The 15,453-nt window shown below is 55.0% G+C and overlaps 1 protein-coding gene across 1 annotated transcript; it reads left to right on the top strand.

Moving 5' to 3' along the window:
• The first annotated feature begins 7,621 nt into the window (after window positions 1-7,621).
• Window positions 7,622-15,251, top strand: PFN1 (profilin 1). The gene is made up of 3 exons (XM_081887111.1): window positions 7,622-8,008; window positions 12,969-13,161; window positions 14,752-15,251. The coding sequence occupies exons 1-3, from the start codon at window positions 7,877-7,879 to the stop codon at window positions 14,847-14,849; spliced, it is 423 nt and encodes a 140-aa protein (XP_081743237.1). The 5' UTR covers window positions 7,622-7,876; the 3' UTR covers window positions 14,850-15,251.
• The last annotated feature ends 202 nt before the right edge of the window (window positions 15,252-15,453 follow it).

The raw sequence follows: 15,453 nt of genomic DNA, 5'->3' as shown, positions 1-15,453 counted from the left end.
GTTCACCTGTCTTCCCAGGTGATGTGTAAAAAAAATTGGAGACACCGTTGATGGGATATTTCAAGGAGTTGGAGATGGCCTTTATAAGTGGTCCATGTTTCACAAGCAGAGCCATCGTGGTGAAATAGCCGAGGAGCCTTTTAATAATAATAATAATAATAATAATGATAATGATAAATTTTATTTATACCCCGCCTTCCCCAGCCAAGACCGGGCTCAGGGCGACTAACACCCGATATAAAAACAAATTGATTGAAATACAACTTAAACACAAGATTAAAATACAACATTAAAACATTAAAATACATCCTCATTTCAATGGAAACTCAAATCAAAAACTTTCATTTGGGGAAGAAAACTTCAAGTCTTCACCAAGCGTGGTCTTTCCAGACTTCTTATTTATTGAATTTCTAGACCGCCCAATACCTGCAGGGCTCTCAGGTCTGTTCACGGAACAAAACCAGAACATAAAACCACAAAATGCAGAATCAAAATAACAGCAGCAGCCATCCAATATCCCCACCTGCGCCCCCCAAAAAACATGTCAAAAGGGAGTCAATCAACCATCCCACTCTCCACCTGGACTGAAAAGGGGAGTCCAGTTTTGGGGCTGGGGGACCATGGCAAATCTGGGGGGCAGGAACAGTTTGGAGCCAACGTATCCAGTGGCGTAGCGTGGGGGGTGCAGGGGGGGCCGGCCGCACCGGGCGCAACATCTGGGGGTTAGGGTTAGGGGGCGCAAATCCATGGGTTAGGGGGCACAAATTACTTGCCTTGCCCCGGGTGCTGACAACCCACCCTACGCCACTGAACGTATCTCAACGGAGAGGGGAGTAAACGTCACAAGACCAAGATATCCCATTGTTCCATTGTTCGCCTCTTCCGTTCCCCATTTTGTTTATTCTGTTTAATTGGGAGTTGAAAGAATATAATCCCAGCAAGAATCAGCCTTTGTTTGTTTCCCAAGTGCATCTCGTTCTCGTCTGGGTGGCAACCGCCGTCTTACAGGAGGTGGAAACTGAGCGGCCTTTTTCGGAGATCAGGATGCCGTCCAGGACACGGTCAGGATCAGGCCAGGGAAGCTAATGGAACCCTAGAGCTGGAAGGGACCCGAGGGTCATCTAGCCCAACCCCCCTACAAGGCGGCTGCCCCTTATGGGCTTCGAACCTGCAACCTTGGCGTTCTCAGCACCAGGATCTCACCGACTGAGCCGCCCAGCAGGCGTCTGGGACTCTATTTTTACGACTGGTGACAAGAGGGAGGCCTGGTTAGCATCTAACAGAGACCTGCGCTGGCAGCCAATTTGCTCCTGGGCCGAGTTCGAGGTGTTGCTATTAGTATACAAAGCCCTTAACAACTTGGGACCAGTTTACCTGAAAGGTCGCCTGACCCCACATGTGCCCGTGTGAGCACTTCAATCAGGGGAACTGGCACCCCTACAAAGGCCACACAATACCCGTTCCACATTTGCAGGAACTGGATCTTTGCCCTGTGGAACTCCCTGCCACTTGAGATCAAGGAGGTGCCTTCCCTCTCCTCTAACCAGATGCTTATAGGAAGTTGAGGCAATGCCCTCCGTTTTTTTATTTAAACTTGTGTACATTTTAAAGGATGGTTGCAAATCTTTCTGGATTTTCTCATTTTATCTTCCCGTGAACCACTTTGAGATTTCTTTTTCTTACCATAAATTTCACGGAACAAACAAAATAAAATTGTTGCAACTCAATGGGAAACAGATCCCATCATCTGTAGCCAGCAGGTCCAGTGGTCAGGGATGATGGGAACTGTAGTCCGAAGACAACCCCGGACTGGATCCTAAATGTGCCTTTTTTTAGGATTTGGCACTCTTTTGGGACAACAAAGCCATCCGTTGATGTAGGGAATAGAAAATTTTAAAAGGAAGAAAAAAGAGGAAAAGAAAATAAATAAAGAAATAACAAAGATACGAAGTAAAAAAAACCAAAAGAGGAAAAGAAAAGACAACATTATTTACACAACAAAAGTTTTCACCGACACAATCCTTTCCATCCTTCTCATTATACTGTAATAGAAACATTCTTTTTTAAACACAGATTTGTATTGTATATCATTTCTTTCTACTTTGTATTCCTCTAATTGTTTTCTTTACAAACATCACTCAGTTTCTGCTAATATGGAATTATTTGTACGATGGAGGCTAAAACAAGCTTTCGAAGGAAATAAGAAACAAGTCCGGCGTCTTATCCTGGGGGTTTAAGTTGATTAGCAAGGATGGGACTTAACCTCAGAGGTGTCCAAACCGGGTAATCCCATCAACCGGTTCCAGGTTGGCTAAGTGGCTCAGGCTGCAAACAGAGAGCCATGCAAAGCTGCAATCTTTTAGGGTTGCCAAAAGCAGAAGAGGGGCCACGGCTGATCCCTCTGGGGCAAGCAGCTGCCCCACATCAAAGGGGCAGCGGGAGAAGGGAAGCCGAAAGCTCCTTTTGCCCAGACAGGAAGTGGGGCAGGGGGTTTTTTTCCGAGGGGCGGCTTCCAGGCAGCAAGCAGGGGCTACGGGTTGCAAAACGGTTTTGCGGTTCTGGAGGTTGAGGCCCGGCACGTTGCACTGCCGCCTTCGTGACGCTCCGTCTCCTCTCTCTACTGGGTTTGGCCACTGCTGCGCGAGAAAGCAGAACCCTAGAATGGAAGAGCTGCAAGGGACCCCCCAAAGGTCATCCAGCCCAACCCCAAGCAAGGCAGGAATCGCACCCAGGACAGGAAGGACACCACGTCCCGTTGTCACAGGGGCTGACCAGACACTCGCAGTGGGAAATGTGCAAGCGGGATTCAGACGCAAGGGCAACTCTGTCCCATCCCGTGGTCTCCGTAGAAGCGCAGAGTCGGAAGGGAACCCCAGAGTCATCTAGTCGAACCCCCTGCGACCCATTGCTGTTTCCAGCTGGGGAGGCGGAGAAGAGAATCTGCTGGATCCTCTTAGAAAGCCATAACTGCGTCTTGTGGGAGGGAGTTCTGCAGTTTAACAGAGGCCCCTGCAGTGGCAAATATGCCACCACAACTTCCAGTAGAAATTGTTAACGGAGAAATCTGAGGGCTCCCTTGGACAAAAAACAAGGACCCCAGCCAGGAATACCAGAGCCAAACAGCAGCCAGTCGGCTTGGTCTTGACTGAAGACTGTCGTGACAGGACTCCCACCTGCCACCAGGTGGAACAAGATGGAAGCCCCAAACAAAAGAGAACCCAAACTTTTATTAGCTGCTCATCCCCATGTTACACCCCCCCAAACTACATCATGGTTACATCACGAAAGGGGAGGTCTGGTGGCCGTAATCTGAGCATCCTGGACCCTGACCCATGGTTCTCCTTGCCCTCCACCAAACACCCATGGAGTGGAATAAAAGAGATCTTTATATTTCCCTGTTTCCCAGCCAAGTCCATCCCACCCTTTTGTCTTCATCTGGGTTTGTTATTTCTGGAATGGCTCCTTGTCTGACACTCAGGTATCAGGAGGCCAGGGATTATCACTCAGCCAGAGGGGCTGCTGAGGAGCTGAGCTCACAGGTCTAGATGAATTTCTGAAGTTTCCCCAGTGAGCCAGTACATAGGAACATTTATCAGTGAATTCTTACATTTGGTATCGTGCAGCAAAGGCCCTTTGAACAGATAGGAAGAAACTGTGACCAAGTGTTTTGTGGCGACAAGTCACAAAAGTGATTGTGCTGGTTTTGGTAGTGGGCTGCACGTGCAGGATATCTGCTGGAGGGGCAAACACCCTCCAACCTGTACATAAATTCCTGCAACAAAATTCCCAGTGCAGAGCTCCAGTCCAGCCACTGGGATCTACCAAGCTCAGCTTTGTCTGGCATTAGCATCTCTCCAGGGATTCAGGCAGAGGGCTGAACCCAGGACACCTGTCTGCCTGCCACACCTTGCAGGTGAGACCAGATGTGTCTGTGTGGATGACACCCTGGTTTCTCTCTCTCTTCGAATCATAGTCAGAAGGGACCCCCAAGGGTCATCTAGCCCAGTTCAATGCAGTTATTATAATTTTATTGCTAATACCCCACCCATCTGACTGCGATGCCCCAGCCCATCTGGGTGGCTTCCAGCATATATAAAAACACAGGAAAACCTTTAAAAGCTTCCCTATACAGGGTTGGCTTCAGATGTAATATTATTATTATTTATGCCATTATACCATTATTTAAATATCTTAAACATGCTGTCAAATTGAGGGTGTGAAATTACTGGGAGGTTTTGCATAATAAATAATGCTTCCCCCAAAAGATCTGACTGTTTGCAGGAAGGGCAGTGAAAGGAAAACGGATAACACTTTCTTTGACACAACATCCCCTAGTCCCCCCCCCGCGACCTGGACCTCGAACCCATGACCTTGAGATGAACAGTCTCACGCTCTACCGAAGGAGCTATGTGAAATAGTTGGGACCCCCAAAGGTCATCCAGACCAACCCCCTGCAATGCAGGGATATTTTTGCTGAACGTGCTGCTCGAACCCAGGGCCCTGAGACTCAAGAGGCCCACGCTCTACCCACTGAGCTCTCCCAGGGTTCAGACAAGCAGATGACAGGGAAGCAAACCGTTCTGCCGGGACGGAAACCATGGCAATCATTTCTGAAAGGCTGGCACCCTTTGGGTATCAGCTCCTGGGGCAGAAGACACATACAGGCCCCGGAAGTGGGTGCATGTGGGGCTGTGTCCGGACTGATTTCCCCCAGGGATAATTCAGCTGCAATTCCTGCCTGGCAGCGGGTTGGGCTAGATGACCGTGGGGGTTCCCTTCTGACTCTGCAGTAATAAGATTTCTACAGTTATTTTAACCATGGAATTCTGTATACCCATTTTACAGCTTCTCTTCTCTTTCAGTCTCCACCTGCTCTGATCACCGCTCACACATTTTGAAATGAAGATCCACATTGTCCCCCAAAATAAAGAAGCAGCCCCCCTGCAAGGCAGCTCTGGGCTCCACTTGGGGCCAAGGGCCCCCCTTCGTGTCCAAAGAGTGGCAGCCAGACACAGGGGGCCCCCATCTCTTCCTGCAGGGTTTGCACCCGTCTCCCCAGAGGCGCCGCTCTGGGTTGCCACCGCTTCCGCCGAGATGCAGCAGCTTCGATTGCAGATGCTGTGTTTGCATTTTTTAAATATGAAAAAGGGAAATATTTGAGTCTGCTCTGCTTTCCCCTCCTGGCTTGAGTAGGGCTGGCGGAACTGCAGCCTCTGGGCGCTGCTCTTAACTGCCTGCAATCGATGCCTCAGCGGTGGAGGAATAAATCCAGGGAAATGGTCCCAAGCCGAGAGAGAAAAATTCTCCTCCCTCTCTCGTGACCCTCGTTTTAACCTGTGGAACTCCCTGCCACATGAGGCGGCCGCGGAAACCAGCCTGAATGGGCTTTGAAAGAGGCCGAGACAGAAACACAAAAGGGCTTGGCTTCCGAATCCCAGTTGCCAGAAACCGCGGGAGGGCTGAGCGGCTCTTGGGTTCGAATCCTGATTGCCATTTCCCGTAACGCATCCGCTTGGCCCTTGTGGGAACAGGACGCCAGGCTCGATCCTGCAGACTTTGCTTTATGCAAGCCCCAAAGCAGGGCCTACTCAGGTGTGCAATTGTAGGGACGAGACAAATCTCCCGGCCTGGTTTTGCATTATTACAGGCACACAAGAGAGATGCAAAATTTAGCTATTTCTCTCCCGATTTTCTTCCTGTTGCACCGGCTCCGTTTGGCCAGCAGAGGAAGCCGCGCTTGTCTCCCTTCGCCTGCCCATGTATGGAGAAGAGAGAGTCTCCTAGAGGCCACAAGAGCCTCTCTAGCCCGGCATCCGGTTCTCAAAAGCCGGCTCCGAGTGCGAGACCAGCTCTCCCCGCCTTGGTCTCTGGCAACTGCAACCCAGAAGCATCGCTCCCTCCGACTGCGGAGGGCAGAAAGCAGCCCTCAAGAGCCCTCTCCTCCGCCAGGGATCAGGCCCCATCCTTTTTGAAAGCCAGTGGCAGGGAGTTCTGCAGTTTCCGCTGTGCAAAAAGGGGCTTCTGTCCCGAATCCTGCAACATTCAGCTTCTTATGTAAGATCATAGAATTGTAGAATTGGAAGAATCACCTCGCCCAGCCCCTTGCAAGGCAGGATTATTCGTTCACTGCCAACCTCGCAGGGAAGAAAGCGCACCAGTACAAGCAGACAAAGAGGTACCACTGTGGCAGGAAGGTAAATGGCATTTCCATGCGCTCTGGTTTCCATCACGGTGTCCCGTTGCGCCAGAAGCGGTTTAGTCCTGCTGCCATGTGACCCAGAAAGCTGTCTGTGGACAAACACCGGCTTCCTCAGCCTGAAAGAAGAAGAAGTCACCTTTGACTGGACTTAACCGTCCAGGGGTCCTTTACCTTTATCTTTTTAACCTATTCATTTACTGCACTGCCTGGAGCGCTCAGTTGTTAGAGCATGAGACTCTTAATCTCCAGGGTCATGGGTTCGAGTTCCTGGTTGGAAAATAAATTCCTACATTCTAGGGGGTTGGACTGGATGGCCTTTGGGCCAACACGGGTGTGGAGGAAGATTCGGACCCAGGCCTCTCACACACACTAGTTGATACCCTGAAGCGCTGGGCCGCACGCTGCTTCCTCTGATGGCGTACAGAGTGCGTCCCCAGGAGGCAAACATGTGGGATATAAATGCAGCAGGTTAAGAGAAGGAATGGATAAGCACGTGGGCGGAGGCCCCTCTTCCTGACTCCCCTGCAACCACACACACTGTTGCAATGCCCATTCATGCTCAGAGTGCGATTCCCGCACACTTCCCTCCTCTCCCCTGTTGCAAGAACCGGCTAGCTTGCAATTCTAGCCCAAGCAAACGAGGTCCTGGTGTTTTTTTAATTTTTAATAAATTGAGAGCCAGCTTCCACAAAAAGGCGGGTTTTCCTGGGGAAATGGAGGCAGAGAACCTGAGGGAAGAGGCTCTGGTTAGGGTGGAATCTTGTAGAGGTGGAAAAGGGACCCCATGCGGTCATCTAGCCCAACCCCCTGCAATGCAGGGATCTCTTTGCCCAAAGGTTGGGTTCGAACTCACAACCCTGTGATTCAGAGTCTCTTGCTCTACTGACTGATCTGTCCCCGCTTCATCCCCCGGAGAGTGGCCCATGGGTTACCTTGGGAGCACCCACCCAAGGGTGCCTGGGAGATTTGCTGCCGATGAGCTCCAGCCCAACTTGGGGGCCACCGTAAAGCAGACCGTGCTGGCCTAGGAGGGCCTGATCCACCATCAAAGCTCTCCTTACGAGCCCAGCTGGCAAAGCAGAGGGAATCTGGGTCTGCAAGGAATTATGGGGAGGGGGTTTGCGCAACGGAGCGATGCAGGGGGGCGCACGGAGGGCTGAAGAAACGGCGCGGTGCTGAAAACCAGCCAGGCTCCCGCGCAGCGGTAGAGGATCGCGGGGCCAAGTCTGCGCTGCGCCGGCTGCAAAAGTTCCCTTGCAAAATCCAACGCGGGCAGAGCATCCCCTGAATGTCGCCGGACGGGGCGCCCCCTGCCTCGCAAGGAGGGAGCTGCACTTGGGGGGCGCGCGCGCGCGTGTCGTGTGCGCGCCCGGCCTCCCCGCCCCGCTCCCCGCCCTGGGCCGGCCCCTTCCTCCGCGCCCGGCGCCCTCGCCGCCTTGTGCTCGCTCGCCGCTCCGGAGCAGCGCCAGATCCGCTCGCGCCGCCGCCCGCGCCACATCCGGATCGCGCGTCCCCTTCTTCCCCCGGGGTCCCTTGCAAACAGAAGCAAGCCGCCGCCGCCGCCGCCGCCCGCCCCGTCCAGGCGTTTGCATCCGGGCCCAGCAGCAGCCGCCTCGCCGCCGCCTCCTCCTCCTCCTCCGTGCGCGCCTGCATCCCTCCGCATCGCCCTCCGCGGCCATGAGCGGCTGGAACAGCTACATCGACAACCTGATGGCGGACGACACCTGCCAGGACGCGGCCATCGTGGGCTACAAGGACGTGCCGTCCGTCTGGGCCGCCGCCCCGGGGAAGACCTTCGCCAACATCACGGTGCGCCCCGGGGTTGCGGGGAGCCAGGGGCGTGGGGGGGGCCCGGCCTGGCCAACCAAGGGATTTGCACCGGGGGCGGGAAAGAGGAGGAAGGGAAGGGGTCCCCGCCTTCGAAGGCGCGCCCCGGGGCGCTTGGGTTCCTCCCGGGCGAAGTTGCGGGGGGCGCGCGGGGCCTCGACAAAGCCGCTGCAACGAGGCGCTACCTGGGCGACCCTCCCCCGACGGCGGGGTTGTGGGGGGGTGGAGAGAGGGAGGGAGGGGCTCTTCCTGCTCCCCCTCCCCCCCGTGCGCCTTTGTGCAAAGCGCCTCCGCCACTTCCTCTTGCAAAGTCAGCCTGCAGGCCCGGGAAAGGGGGGGGCGTGGGGGAGGGGAGAGGCGCGCGCTGCTCGGCCCCCGCAATCGCGGGCATCCCCTCCTCTTCTTTCATCTCCCCCCCTTTTTGCATCTTGCCCTCTCCCCGTTTTTTGGGGGGTGGGGTGGGGAGAAGCGCGCCAGGCGGCCGCGGTTCCTGCTTTGGCGACCGCCACCGCGCCCTGCCCGCGCCCAGCCCGGGAGAGGAAATGACTCAAAAGCCGGGGGGAGGGGGGAGGAGAAGGAGGCAGGCCGCCCCTCCCCCCCCGGGGGAAGCAGCTAGTGGGGGAGGGGGCAACACCCCCAAAAAAGCACCCTCCGAGCGGGTACCCCTAAACCTCTCCGTGCGTAATGGGATCTCTCATCCAGGCCCAGATTTGCGGGGTGGGGTGGGGGGGCGGGATTTCACTCCCGGTTCCCTCGCCGTCGTGGAAACTTCGGCGGGAGCGGGGCCAACTTTTCCACTCCCCCCCCCCCGCCAAGTTTGCCTGGCTTCCAAGCCGCTTCCCGATCCCCGCGGGCCACACCCAGGCGCCCGGGGGCCACGGCCGCCACGTGCCTTTGTGCGCGGGGCGGAGGCTGAGCCCCGGCCCCTCTCTTGTCCTCTCTCTCTCTGCCCCCCCCCCAAAACCCACTCCGCGATTGCGCAAGGGCGTCTAGCCGGGGCTGACTCGTGGCCTGACCCGCCGCGCCCCACCCCGGCCCCCCCACTTTGGCAAAGGGGTCTGGAGATCCCGGCCAAAATCTTCTCCCGCTTTCCTTGTTCGGATCCGGCACAAAAGCGGCTCCCCCGTCCCGGCAAAAGAAAGAAAAGACTCTCTGAGCTGAGTCTTGGGGGGGGGCACGACCTCCCTCTGCACCGTAGGGCTGGCTTCTTCACCCCCCCCTCCCGGATGTGGGGCAAGCGCGCCTGCCTCTCTCTTTCTCTTTGCAAAACAGGATACAGGTGGGGCTTTTGCGCCGCAAGAAGCGTCGCTTGCAGGCCGCCTTGGAGAGACTTTCAAGAGCGCAAGCAAACATGCCCCCCCCGCGCACTTCTCTTCTCTTCCCCCCCCCCCTTGCGCAAAGGCCGGGCGGAAAAGTTGCAAAGTTCTAGAAACTCTTTTCCCCCCCCCCTTTCTCTAGGGCGCTTCCGGCGCGCAGAGTGGAGCCCGGAGGGAACTTTTGCAAAAAAACCCAAACCGCCCCGTCGGGGCATCCATCGCCTTGCTGGGTTTTTGGGTGCCCCCCCTCTCCTTTCTTCCCTCCCCCCCCCCCCAAAGTGCCACGTCTCCAGACCTGGATTCCTTTCAGCTGCGGCTAATCTCCGAGCAATCCCGGCTCTGGGCCTCTGGCAGGAATCTTTGGGGGGGGGGGGCGAGAGATTTTGCTGCGAGGCTTGGGTGCATTTTTTTGCATTTTCGTTGGAACTTTCCTGCGGGGAGAGGGGGGTGGGGTGTGCGTGCCTCCCAACCCTCCATTTCCAAAATGTGGGGACCTGTGCAAATAATAAAAATACCCCCCCCAAAAAAAATTCCAGATTAATTCCTCAGTTCCTGCTTTCCAGATCCCGGGCAAAGGTTCCCTTTTTCTCTCCCCCCAGCCCTGGAAGAATCTGGAGGGATGCTTTGTTGGAGCTTCTCCTGGGGTGGGGCCCAAAGCAGCTGGCCTGGGGGCTCCCCCTGCAAAGGATCCACTGCTTTCCCTTGTGGATCCACTGATCAACCTTTAGGCTGCATCTTAATGTTTTAATGTTGTATTTTAAAATTGTTTATTAAGTTGTATTTTAATCATCTTGTTTTTATTATTGGTTGTTAGCCGTCTTGGCTGGGGAGGGTGGGGTATAAATAAAATTTATTATTATTATTATTATTATTTATTTATTTATTTAGGATCCACTGTTCTCCCTGTGGAGGAGAGGATCAAAGGACTTTAAAATCTCTTCTCTCCCCCCCCCCAACTTGATGAAGGGGATCTGTGCCCCCTTTGCTCAGTGCTGGGGGGGACAAGACCCCACAATATCCCTGGAGCCCCAGCATCGCCCCATGATGGGGAGGGGAAGAAAGGGTGCCCCACAGCGCTCCTAACACCCCCCCCAAAAGAAGGCCTTGGCTTCAAACTTCCCAATTCCCCACCTTAGCGGAAGTGCAACTTGTGTGTGTGCGTTTGGGGGGGGCCGTTTGTGACTTCTTCCGCAGTTTCTCACTTTTCTCCAAATTTGGCAATTTGAGCTTCATCCCTCCTGATTTTTTTGGGGGGTGGTGTTATGTGAGTTTGGGGGGCAGAGATGGGGCCTGCCTTTTGCAAAAGTGGCCACTTGGGCTAGGCTAACCCCCCAACCCAGAGATTCCCCCCCTTAACCAACTGAATCCTGGGGGGGGCCTGCTGGAGGGACCCCATTTCTCCCCTCTGGGGGGAACTGGAAGGGTGCACTGCCTGCCTGGCTCCTGCCATTCCCTCCTGTCCCCTCCTCCTCTGTTCCTCGGAGGGGAGTGCGGCGCAATGGGCGGAGGCGGCCAGGCCTGCCTCCCCCCCCCCCGCTGCCTCTTCCATTCTTCCATCCACTCAGGGAGGCTATTCTGTGTGTTCCCGCAGTTAATGTGCAACCTGGGAACCGGAGTCGCTGCCAGCCCAGCCCTAAACTGGCATGGGGGGGAATAAAATAAAGCTTGCTGTGTGTGCACTCAGCCCTGCTCCTTCTCCTGGGGAATTGGGGGCAGAGGAGAGAGTATTTGGGGGGGGTTAAAGACCTGAATCGCAGCGGGTTGGGCAGGATGACCCCAGGGGGTACTTTTTTCCAACGGGACAATTCTGAGCTGTAAACTGCTTGCTGTGTCTATAGGAAGGTCTCTCCTCTCTGCCCCCCCCCCAGCCCAGAGAGAGTATTTGCAGGGCAGGGTCCACTTCAGATCCCCCCCCAAAAAAACCCTGATGTCCTACATATCTTGGGGGGCAGTAGGCTGCCTTGATGGTGAAAGTACCAGCAAATTCTTCAGCTGCGATTCCTGCAGGTTGGGCTGGATGACCTGGGGGGGCCCCAAATTCCAGATGGAGACAGACATCTTCTGAGCAGCTAAAAGAGGCGGGGGAGTCTGCAGTTGTTCTTGCCCCCCCCCCAAAAGACCCAGCCATCCCTTGAGCCACGGGGTGTGCTGACTACATTCCCTTCCTTGTAGTGGGGGGGTGGAACTGCACCCCTAGATATTGGGGGGCTTCCAGAGGCCATGGCAGCAAGGGGGGGGCTTAGTCCTGGGTGGAGAACGACCTCCCTGTACGTAAGCACGCTTTGGGGGGGGGAATTGACCCACAAACTGGACTTAGCCGTGTCCAAGTGTGGGGGGGGGAGAGCTTGGAAAAGACTTCCTCTTCTCCCCCCCCCAAAAGCAAAAAACCAACACCCCTGGATTTCCCCTGTTTTCCTTTGGGACTTAATGGCCAGGAGACAGAGGGGGCAACAGGTGCTGGGGCTCCATTCCATCTTCCAAGGGGGCAGGAGAGAAGGGGCTTAATTGGGGGGGGCTTCCTTCTGTCCCTCTGCCCCCCCCCCCCCGTCCAGACCCCCTTCGCCCCACAAGGAACAGTTGCTGCCTGCAGCTGCTTTTTGGGTGTCCTCAGGCGCAAAGGTCAGCCCCATGGCTTGCGCTGCCCCCTTGCCCCTCCAAAAAAGATCTGCCCCCCCCTGCATTAGAGGGGGTTGGGCTAGATGACCCAAGGGGGTCCCTTTGGGCTCTGCTGCTCTATGTCCCCCCCACCCCGAATCCCCATCTTCATTCTCTGGAGTCCAGTGGTTCCCAAACTTTTTTGGGGGGCAGAAAACTCGCCCCCTATTTTTCTCAAAAGCACCGCTCAGATGAGAGGCTTGTATTTTCCCCCCAAGGCAACAATTTAATTGCCCAATCAAATAAAAAGTAAGCTATTTAGCTTAATTGAGGAATGATAATAGTTTTACTATTTTGAATGTTTTATTTTTTGAAGATTACTTCCAGTTGTACCTTTCTCTCGTTCTTTACAGGACATTCAGAATTATACCATGGATATATGTCTATTGTGAATGTATATTTCCCTTATTTCTACCATTGTGATCTCACAATTATTACTTTTAAATTGTGTTGTACATATAATTCGCTTATTCCCCATGCATTTTTTCTTAACTTTTTGCATTGACTGAAGTTCGTAAATAATTTTACTGTTTCTTCTCCCCCCCTCCCCCAAAAATCTGGCTGGCTTTCCCAGCCCACCAAACTGACAAACTTGATCCAAACTTTGCTAGAATCCTAGACTTGAAAGGGGACCCTGGGGGTCATCCATCCCCCCCCCCAGAATTGCAGCTCAAAAATAACCCCTGAGAATCCTGGAATCGTAGGGTTGGGGTTCCAGCGGTCATCTAGCCCAACCCGCTGCGAGGCAGGAATCTGTGGCTCGGTGCGGGTCTCGAACCCAGGACTGTGAGGTTCTGCTGACTGAGGCGCATCTAATCTGTACCCTTGCCTCTTAATGTGCCCCCCCCCAAAGATGCTAAAGCCATTTGAGGGTCTGTGGTTTAGTTTGGGGGGACGTGACTCAGTACTGTGGCTTTGAGGCTGTGGACCCTCACTTTCCCCCCTCTTCTTTTTATTTTGCCCCCCGGCAGCCGGCGGAAGTGAACATCTTGGTGGGCAAGGACCGGAGCAACCTGTTTGTCAACGGCCTGACTCTGGGCGGGCAGAAATGCTCGGTTATCAGGGACAGTCTGCACACGGACGGCGAATGCACCATGGACCTCAGGACCAAGAGCACCGGCGGGGCGCCCACCTTCAACATCACAGCCGCCATGACGGCCAAGAGTGAGTTAACCGGGGGGGGGGGCACCCTCTCCTCTCCCCTCCCCAAATCTCCTTGCAGCTGTCCATCTCTTGCAGAAGGGGCGACTTGCATTCTTTACCCTCAACAGCTGTGTGTGTGGGGGGGTGTCCCTCTGTTTCAAATGGGGGGTGGACAGCTGTTGCTAATCCAGCCCCCGACTGGGCAGAGAAGGCGGCCTCTGTTTTGCCGCGGCAGCTGCAAGGGGTCGTAAATCTTGCTTAACGGGAGCTGGGTTTTTAGCTGGAAGGAAGGAGGGATGGGACCCCTGGGGGTCATCCAGCCCAGCCCGCTGCAAGGCAGTGGAGAAGAGTCTGGCACCTGAGGTTGGGGCGCATTGTAGGGTTGGCAGGGACCTCCAGGGGTCATCCAGCTCAGGGCACTGGCCGTCGGTCAGGGATGCTGTAGCATTGCAGGGGGGTGGGATGGATGACCTCCAGGGGTCCCGCCCAAGTCAAATTTGGCATCCTTCGCCTGGCACAGCTTCTGGCTAGCGGGGTGTTGGCTGTTCAACTTGAAGGTAGCCCCTGGTTCTGGCTAGAGGAGCCCTGCCTTGGGTTCCCCCCGCCAAAAAAAACCCACCTTGAAGTTGCACCTTTGAAGAGTCCTCCTGGATCAGGCCCATAATAATAATAATAATAATAATTTCCTTGTAGCCCCAGCCGCTCTGGGCAGCTTTGCGCAAAATCTAAAAGCCTCGCTTCCCTCTGTGAATTTTCCCTGCCTGATCTGTCTGCGCTTCCTGCCTCTTGTGGCAGGGAGTTCCGCAGTGCTTCACCTTTGGCCTGCAATTGCAGAGGGGTTTTCCGCTTTCCAAGGCTTCTCCTTAAATGTCCCTGAAGGGGCTCTAGGGGATTTTGCAGGACCCATAAAAAAAGTCCAGGGCTGTTTATTGTGTCTTTATCTCTGCTGGAAGCTGCCCAGAATGGCTTTAGTACCCTTACTGTGGTTGGACTACAACTCCCATCGTCCCTGGCTGCTAGTCCTGCTCGCTAGGGCTGATAGGACTTGTAGTCCCACCCCAGTTGAGGCACCCCTATGGAAAGCAGTGCAAATTTGGTGCTTCTCAAGTTTGGTCCCCAGCTGTGGTTGTACTACAACTCCCATCAGCCCTGGCCACCGATCCTCCTTGCTGCGGACGATGGGACTTGTGGTCTGACACCCGCTGGGAAACCCCACCATCTACGGCCTCACCAATTTGGCGCTTCTCGATCTCTGCCCCCACCTGTCTCTTAGACTACATCTCCCATCATCCCTAGCATGGGAGTTGTAGTCTGACCCCAGCTGCGAACCCTACACGGAAGGCAGAAACTTATCAGTGCCCCTCAGCCTTACTGCCGGGGGACTTTTTGGGGGGACTCATCTGCCACGACCACCGATATGCCCATCACACTCTCTGTGGACCATGGGTTTCGTAGTCCCTCTGCCCCAGCTGGAGAAAAAACTGCAATTGACGAACTTTGAGCTGGAGAAACGCAGCGTCTGGGTGCAGATGGACCCCCCCTTTTCTCCTTGGGTGGTTGGGGGTCCTAATTTCCTTTTGCGCTGACCCCCCCTCTCGTTTCTCCCCCCAGCGATAGTCCTGGTGATGGGCAAGGAAGGCGTCCACGGCGGCTGCGTGAACAAGAAGTGCTTTGAGATGGCCAACCACTTGCGGAGGTCGCAATATTGAGGCCCCCCCTTGCCCCCGCCTGCGGTACTACTGAGGGACCGGGGGGGACGCGACGCCCACGGGGGCTGCCACCGCCCAGGACCCCCAGCCCAGCCCCGGCCCGACCAGCGTGGGACACCCACCCACCCCCCCGGCGCCGGACCGCCACTCTCTTCCTCTCCTCTCCCACCCCCCACTTTTCCTGCTTTCTCAACGGTTTTTTTTTTTCTACCCCCCCCCCAAATCGCACCCCCTCCTCCCATCTTTCCCCCCCCTTTCGGGCCATTTTTTTCTATCACGAGAAATCCTTATCGCTGCCAAATTTTCTGATGGTTACAAAGGTGTAGCTTTTTTTGGGGTTAAGAAAAAAGAAAACTATATTGGAACAAGACGAACGAAATAAAAGAGAAATTGAATTCTGAACCTGGTTGTGGTTGGTGGTCCCGTGGGGGGGCGGTGGGGGCTGGCGCCCAGCGCAAAAGGTGCTGGGGGAACTGGGAGCCCAGTTTGAAGGGAGAGCGTCAAAGCCGAGCGATAATTTGGACCCTGGTCGACGCAAGGGGCTAGTCCTCATTTAATCCTCGTGATGGCACTGCAAGGGAGGCAGAGGCAGCCAGCAACCAAA

This window comes from Podarcis melisellensis (genome assembly GCF_964234715.1).
Source record: "Podarcis melisellensis genome assembly, chromosome: 13".
Lineage (NCBI taxonomy): Eukaryota > Metazoa > Chordata > Lepidosauria > Squamata > Lacertidae > Podarcis > Podarcis melisellensis.
This window is presented reverse-complemented; position numbering and strand designations above follow the sequence as displayed.

Coding starts and splice junctions, on each gene's coding strand:
- PFN1 (XM_081887111.1), top strand. CDS start 7,877: ATGAGCGGCTGGAACAGCTACATCGACAACCTGATGGCGGACGACACC. Junction 8,009..12,968: donor AGACCTTCGCCAACATCACG/GTGCGCCCCGGG, acceptor GCCCCCCGGCAG/CCGGCGGAAGTGAACATCTT. Junction 13,162..14,751: donor AGCCGCCATGACGGCCAAGA/GTGAGTTAACCG, acceptor TTCTCCCCCCAG/CGATAGTCCTGGTGATGGGC.